Below are 8526 nucleotides of genomic sequence, written 5' to 3' on the forward strand. Positions count from 1 at the left end.
CATTGGTTACAAAATTCAAATCTCATATATTATTGAGTATTGACTACTCAATTCTTAAAATCTAGAATACATTGGTTATAATAATACATTGATTTTCTATAAACTTTAATGATAAACAAAAAATAATAATAATAATTTTGGGCTTGCACTTAATTTTACCAAGATTAAGTTGCCTACGTATCTTATTGAAAGTTCAATAAGAATCAAAGCCTACGTAGTTCTTTTACCTTTTTTTTTTAGAATTAGGACTTTAGGAGTCGGTTTGTTCCCCTTCGGTTGCAGTAGTGGTTGCATCATCGGAAAAGAAATCGTTGATGATGCCTGACTTATCATTCTCTTGTTCTCTAATTTTTGCCAATCCCCAATCGGATGTGCAAACTTGAATTTCAATTGACTGTGGCGTCATTCTTGAACGAGTCTCGTCCAACATGTTTCCACCTACACTAAATTCATGTTCAACTGCTACTGTAGAAGCTGGAGTTCCAAAAATTTGTTTTGCAATAATAGATAAAATAGGAAAAAATTTTTCGTGGTCTTTCCACCACTGCAAAACATCAAGATTATTATCATCATTATCTAAAAATACAAACTCAGTATTTAAAAATATAGCGGCACACACCTAAATTCATAAGTTTTAAGGGCTAAGTTGCAATTATAAGCTAAATTCCCAAACTTCAGTACTTCGCAGTTCGCAGTAGAAATTGGAAGCGCAGACTAGACTGCCATTGAAAAGCCCATTAGCCGCAACGCACCCACGGCGACGAGAGAGAGAGACATAGAGAGAGAGGGAGAGAGAGAGGGAGAGAGAGAGGGAGGGAGAATGCCAGGAATAGGATTGAAAACTCTACAATTACTGAGTCGATGTTCTAAGCAAAGGCATGGATTTCTCTATTCTCACCAAAAGAGAAGCTTTTCTGCTCTTCCGAGCTACACCCAACACGATTATCTTCAAGAGCAGGTCCTCTCTCTCATTTGCATACATTTAAGTGTACATATGAACCCTTGTTTGTGTTTTGAGATTACTTCTGATTTTTGTTTTGTTTTATATTGTTTTTCTGTAGTTAGCTCATAAAGTAAAAAAAGATTCAATTTTTATCCTTTTTAACATAAATTACATAAAATTTATTGAAATGCAGAAATGTTGTTACTCTTTATTTTTATTTTTATTTTTTTAAAAATATTTTTGGTTTTCATCATAGGTTTTAGTTGAAGGAAGGGCGAAATCAAGAGCAGCAATACTCAATAGACCTTCTGCACTCAATTCTCTCACTAGCTCTATGGTTTGATACACAATCTCTCTGTTTCTGCCTTTCTGGGTTGTGCTGTAATGCTACACTGCACATGAACTTAAAAGTGGTGTTTTCTTGGATTGAAGGTGGCTCGCTTGAATAGATTGTATAACTCGTGGGAGGAGAACTCTGAAATTGGATTTGTTGTTATGAAGGTAGTATAGGGCAATGTGGCATAAAAAGGAGCCGTTTTTCTTCTTCTTAAATATTAGTTTTTGGTTTTAAATGTTAAATGGATAGTGTTGAATGGAAAGTTGGAAATGCTCTTATGTTTTCACTTACATTTGCCACAGGGGAGTGATCAAGCTTTCTGTTCCGGAGCTGATGTTGTTACACTTCATCAGTTGATTAATGAAGGTTTGCTTTGCACACTTAATGTATCTGATCTTTTTGGCTGAAATTCTTGTTTTTGTTTCTCATTTTATCTGTTAATACTTTTAAGTCTAAGGATTTTCAGCTTCTGGATTTGTTTAAAGAATCTTCAACTTGTAAAGTTTAGATTTTTAAAGTTCTCTCTGATGTCTAATCACCTAGAATAGGAACTTCTTCTTTGTAAGTAGTTTAACAATTTGGAAAAGTGTATTTGAAGAATATATAACACTTCAATTTACTCAAAATTAGAAAATCCTTTTCATATGCATTTTCTTCAATTTATCCCATTTACCTCCAGTTTTGTCTATAGCTTTTGGTGTGTCTTTCATAACCTCCATTCACTCAATGTCTTGTTTTATATTTCGTGATGCCTGCAATGCAGGTCTAATTTTAATGCATCTGTAGTAAAGACAGAATATTAATCTATAGATGAACTGGTATTTTCTTAGCCACTTATAATTTATTTTTCCTTTCAATTTGGATGTTATTTAATTGTTGCTTGTCCTGGATAGGCATTGTAATCACACAACTTTGAAACCACATCTGACATTGACTCATGTGGCTCTTTGATGTCTATCCTTAATTGCTTGGTATGATGCTAGAAAGACTTAACAATGATCTCTCTGCAGGGAAGGTTGAGGAATGCAAAATTTTCTTCCAGACACTGTATAATTTTGTCTACCTTTTAGGAACATATCTGAAGCCGAATGTGAGTATTTGTGATTCATATTTATTTTTGACATTTGCACTTGACTTTGCTCCCCTGCTGAAGCTTCAAAAATGGAAGAGTTTAACTTTTATCAGCTTTCTATAATGTCCTGATGTCATTGTTTTGTCTTGCAATGATATGTACTGTCAATATTAAGTGCCTATGTGAATCATATAATTTTTCTAGCATGATAGTCTGAATATTTTGTTCTCTAAAAATTTAACAACTTGGTGGATAGGAGAATAGAAAATCTCTAACCAATAATATGTATTTCTTTGCATCTTTGTGCTCATACCCTTCTAGATCTGTTAAGTATTGTTTTTTATATACTTCATCCTTCTGTGGATCATTTCTACAGGTTGCTATCTTAGATGGTGTCACGATGGGAAGTGGGGCAGGTATTGCACTTCCTGGAATGTTTCGCGTCGCAACTGATAGAACTGTATGTAACCGTTTCCTAGATCCATAAAATGGTAGCAGTTTTCTTTGTTGTTTGATTATTAATTATTTTGGTTCTGATGATGTTTGTATGTTTTGAATATACTTGTTTGATCAGTTTATTGAAAAACAGCTTTTTATGCTTACCATGCTCCGGAAAGTTTATCATTTTCTTGCTTAATGGTTGAGTACTAATATTTAAAGCTTTTAATAACTTGCAGGTTTATTCTTCCCCAGAATCTCAAATAGGGTTTCATCCTGATGGTGGGGCCTCATATTATCTTCCCCGTCTTCCTGGCTACTTAGGTAATGTTAGGAAAACAATCAATATCTTCTATATCAGGTTTAACTGATTAATAAGCTAGCTTAGATGAGGAATTATGCTATGATTTTCTAAATATTTTCCAGTTCAATCTCCATCTTTTATATAATTCTAGGTGCAATCACCTACATTTGCAGGTGAATATTTGGCTTTAACAGGAGAAAAACTTAACGGTGTAGAAATGATTGCCTACGGTCTTGCAACACACTATGTATTGAAAGAAGTTAGTATTACGCTTTGTGCATTGGATATTCCTGAAATTTTTTATGTTCTTAACACTGCACTACTGATATTTGTGTCGTACAGAGGCTTCCCTGGATTGAAGAACGGCTTGGTAAATTGATGACAGACGATCGTTCTGTTATTGAAAGTTCTCTTGCTCAATATGGGGACCTTGTTTATCCAGATAGGAGAAGCGTGCTTCACAAGTAATGTCTTTTCTTTAAACTTTTGTTATGCTCGTTTCAAGCAATTATGATATTCTTTTTTCATCTTTAAGTCCACGAATCCATGGTGGTTTTATTTTTTCAGGTTTGAAATGATTGATAAATGCTTTAGTCCAGACACGGTTGAGGAAATTATTGAAGCTCTGGTAAGGCTGAAATTGTACTATAGAGATGAAATGTAGAGAAAATTTTTTAATTGCTTAAATGTTCAACATATGAGAAGGGTTCGGTCCTTCTCAGTAAACTTATTGCGTTATTGTCTTCTTGTTCATATTCGCTGCTTTCGGATAGGGGATTGTTAGCATTTTGTAATTTCTTGTACCTCTTTTAGCCAATATTCATTTCGTGGTAAATAGAAATGTGCAAAAATGATTCATTCAGGAAAATGAGGCAGCTGAGTCGTACGATGAATGGTGTGCTACAACTCTTAAAAAGATAAAAGCAGCATCTCCGTTAAGCTTGAAAGTCACTTTGAATTCAGTAAGCCTTTATTCCTTTTCAATTTTCTTTTGTAAAAATATTTGTATTATTCAAAATTATTAAGTTTTGGCGCCGAACTTTAGATTAGAGAAGGGAGATTTCAATCACTTGATCAGTGCCTGGCACGTGAATATCGCATATCCCTGAACTGGATTTCAAAACAGGTGTCTGGTGATTTCTGTGAGGCACGTGCTTCTATCTCGATCTGGCTCCCAAATGTTATGAAGTTTATTAAAATGGTCATGCATTAACTTATGTCATTATCTCCATTTAATGCAGGGTGTTCGTGCTCGATTGATTGACAAGGATTTCAGTCCAAAGGTATCGAATGATCCACGCTTTCTCAGTCCATAAAAATGGCAATGCCAATTGGTTACTCGGCCACAATTAGTCATGTTTTTTACATAATATTTTCAGCATTGATCTCTCGTTGTTCATTTTCTTGAATTAGAAATAAATACTTAGCGAATGCCTAATCGATATCTTGGAATAAATTTTCAGTGGGATCCACCACGATTGGAGGACGTTACAAAGGACATGGTTGAATCCTTCTTTGCTCCTCTGGATGAGTTTGAATCAGAACTAAACTTGCCAACATCCATTCGAGAGCCTTCAGTTTGATCTCTGCTTCCGACTAAAATTTCTGTAAAATCTTCAAACTATAGTTTTAGATTTGATAGGAAGGCAAGAAACAATAGCTTTTTGACCCACCCAACACCATTGGAGAGAAAAGATACACTTTTAATTTAGTCATTGATTTTAGACTATCTCTTGATTTTTATGTAACCAAGTTTATTAAGTCCATTTTGAGGGCTCTACTTATTATAAGGGTTTTGCTTGATTAAAGAGTATTTTTTTGTGTTTAACCTGACTAATGTGTATGGTGCAGTTTCAATTCGTTTAAATTTGTTTAGGATAAAGTTTTTATCTACCGATTTGTTCTTTTAAAACGTTGGAATAGAAACAAATAAAGAAATTGACATAAAATCTCTGCATGACAACAAAGTAGCTATTCAACTATTCATCAAATGCTGAACATGCTCTGAAGCTTTTGAAAAAGCATATTTGTCAATATTCTAGCCAAGCTAAGCCTAAACCAGCATATAATTTTCTTTGAAATTTGAAAAAACCTTAGGCTTTGGTATTTATAGATTAATAAATTTTAGTCTTAGATCAATTATGTGAGCTTCAGCGAGTATTATGGTAAGTATGTGCAGTTTGTTTGTGTCATGAAATATTGTTTTATAAATAATCAAGTTAAATTCCCATATGGACTATGATGATTCTCAGTATCATTATCCATATCCCTATGTTTGCTTTATCTCAATTACGATAATTAAGTAGGCCCAAATATTTGATTACATGTTATAATTAATCATCAAGTGCAAAAAAACATATAGGTTAAAATGCATAAACAAAATTGAGACTCCAAGATTTTAACGTGGGTATTGAATCCATGAGACCTTAGCTAGCCTAGAATGAAGCTCAATTCGCTATGCATTTTTAATTACATAAGACATAAAAGCTTATACAAGCAAGTATGAAAGCTAGACACTTGTTAATGAGTGTAGTTTTCGCGGTGGATGGAAAGAAATAGGTGGTAAAATGGGAAGAAGTTCCCGAGTATCGTTCTCTATTGATGGCAAGGAGGGAATTCAAGCGGTAAGGGAATTAAGCACAAGAGTGTTTAGTGTTTAAAAGGTAACCCAAGCATAGTAAAAAAGGTGCATGAGACATCATGAAAATAAGGAACAAACAAAGGAAACAATCAATGGGAAAGGAGGATTTGAACCTTGCAACTCATATAGGTATCCTTGATTTCCTAAGACATTAGGCTAGCAACACTTAGATTACGAAAATGAGACAAGGTCACCAACATCACCGCCACTCTCGTGGTCAATGGACTCACTTCTTAGACCGTAATGTCATCCTTGTGATCATTAGGCTAGAAGGGGCATTTTGACAAACACGTTATGTGCCTCTTGCCTTCCTCTCCCTTTTCTCAAAGGTGAGAGGGAAATGTGCTAGGCTAGGCTAAGGAGTAACTCTACTCTCGTAGATGAGACTCCTTCTCCAAACGCCTCTCATATAGGTTGATCACCCCTACACAAGAGTCAAAGTGGATCACCACTCACACAATCAAACTCATAATCAAGCAATTGCAAAACCTAATTGATCAATTCAAAGCTCAAGAATATCCATACAACATTGCTCAATCCAAATCCACAAAGATCTATCTAATCATACTTGGAATTGAAATAGCAAAAGATAAAAGTAATGACAGGAAATTAAAAGGAAGACTTAGCTAGGAATTGAACTTTGAATTTGAACTTGAACTTGAAATTGAACTTTAATCTTGAACTTGAATGTAGATCACAATCTTGCAACAATGGAATTCTTCTCTAATTCTAATCTAAACTAAGAATTGCAATGTGGAGTGATTTGGGAGAGTTCTCTCTAGGCTAATCCTAGAGAGAGAAAGTCTAAAATGATCTAAAACTGAAGTGTGATCGATCCCCTGCAAAATGGCTCAATTCCCTTTTTAAATCTCGCCTAACAACTTAAATTTCCGCGATGGACGCACGCTTGGACGCACGCTGGACGCGCGTCCACTGAGCGTCCACTGCGCGTCCACGGCGTTTCTGCTGCACAGACTTCAACTTCAGAGAGCTGTTTGGTGGACGCGTGCTGGACGCGCGCGTCCACTGCGCGTCCATAGCAGACTGCTGTTCTGCTGCCAAACTTCTGCAAGCATAATTTCGGACGCAGGCCTGGACGCATGGGTGGACGCGCGTCCACCGAGCGTCCACTGCAGTCCTGGCCTATTTTTTGCTCCAACTTTGGTTTGTTCTTCACTTATCTGAAATGTTGTCATTTCCTGCCCTTTTTGCACATCTTTTACCTACAAAACAATTAGCCAAGCGTGGAACGGGGTCTAATAGCAATGTCAATCATTCTAACGCAATAAGGGGACAAATCAATCACAAAAGCAACGAATTGTGCACTAGACGATCCAATAATGACCTTATAAAGACGGCATCTTTTGCACTTATCACTTGTCATTGCTCTTTGCATAGCGACTTGGGAATTAAGAACACGACTTCTTCGTGCTGCAAGATCTCTATTGCCTTTAGATGAAACTCTTGTTGCATATGTTAACTCCTATTCACAAAGATTGGTAACCAATTTCCTCAAAGATTATTGTGTAGTCTCCTAAAAAAAGACACTGTCAAACTTACGACGAATTAACCTGCTAAACAAGTCAATTTGGACTTCATTGAACAATTTTATCGGTTTAGTGGATTTGAATGAAGTTTTTGGATTTGAATGAAGTTTTTTCTACTTAGAGGACGTAATTGCACTATCCGGTTGACTTAGGTAGCCAATTTGACTCTTTTTCTGATTTTGTATAATGTACATTCAGTTAGGGGTGTTAGTGAATAGAGCTCTCGACAAACTACTCGTGTTCGTGTTCGGTAAGCGTCCATTTATGTTCGTTTATTAAGGTAAACGAACATTAACAAACAAAATTTAGAAGTCGGTTAATAAACGAACAAAGTCTGAACAATGGTAAGCTCGTTTGCTAAGAGATCGTGAACAAGCTCATTTGTGTTCGTTTAGTAATGTTCGCGAACAAGCTCATTTATGTTCGTTTAGTGATGTTCACGAACAAGCTCATTAAGTGTTTGTTTAATAATATTCGCGAACATGTTCACAAACATATATAGTTGTGTTGTTTGTTTGGTTATTGTTCGTGAACGTAGATTATGTCTTGTTCATGAACGAATTGTATTCATGAACATGTGCAGGTGTTTGGTAATTAAGTGTTATGAACCTCTTCATGAATGTACACGAACATGTTCGTGAACGTGTTCACTAACGTTAACAAACACTGAACGTGTTTGTTAACGTTAATGAACACGTTCGTGAATATGTTCGCGAAAGTTAACAAACACTAATGAACGCTTAACAAATGAACACGAACAAGATTTTCAAAAAGCTTACCAAACGAACACTCCAAAATCCTTAACAAACGAACACGAACAACCTCTGTTCGTTTATGTTCGATTTATTAACAACCCTACATTCAGTACTTTTAAAATATTAAAAATGTACCTTTTTATGTTTTACACAACACTACGTGGACCATAATTTGCCCGCATATTCTAGTTCTAAAATTCTCAAGGGGCTTAATTGGGGCCAATCTAGTGGCAATCATGCTTTAAACCCAAATGCTAAGGCATTCAACTTTTGTGGGTTTAATGCGGAGACGATATTAGTTCCTTCAAACAAGATTTAGAAATTTTGCCATACCTTGGACATGAGGACAGCGGACCAGTTGGCATTCGGTGGACTCGAGTTCAAATTCTGATTATGAGTTCCTTAAACTAGCAATCTCCCAAACAAATAAATTGGAGGACAAACATGCATCAATGCATGCTAGTCTCCTAAAATACTTATATAACAACA

General features: G+C 35.6%; 1 protein-coding gene across 1 annotated transcript; it reads left to right on the top strand.

Moving 5' to 3' along the window:
* Positions 1-747: 747 nt before the first annotated feature.
* Positions 748-4919, top strand: LOC116005502 (3-hydroxyisobutyryl-CoA hydrolase-like protein 2, mitochondrial). Its single transcript, XM_031245707.1, has 14 exons — positions 748-958; positions 1200-1280; positions 1376-1444; positions 1583-1646; positions 2291-2370; positions 2729-2812; positions 3030-3114; positions 3268-3353; positions 3437-3558; positions 3662-3722; positions 3958-4056; positions 4140-4241; positions 4336-4377; positions 4558-4919. Exons 1-14 carry the CDS (start codon positions 821-823, stop codon positions 4675-4677), a joined length of 1233 nt encoding a protein of 410 aa, XP_031101567.1. The 5' UTR covers positions 748-820; the 3' UTR covers positions 4678-4919.
* The last annotated feature ends 3607 nt before the right edge of the window (positions 4920-8526 follow it).

The sequence above is a fragment of the Ipomoea triloba genome, chromosome 15 (assembly GCF_003576645.1).
Source record: "Ipomoea triloba cultivar NCNSP0323 chromosome 15, ASM357664v1".
NCBI classification, from domain to species: domain Eukaryota; kingdom Viridiplantae; phylum Streptophyta; class Magnoliopsida; order Solanales; family Convolvulaceae; genus Ipomoea; species Ipomoea triloba.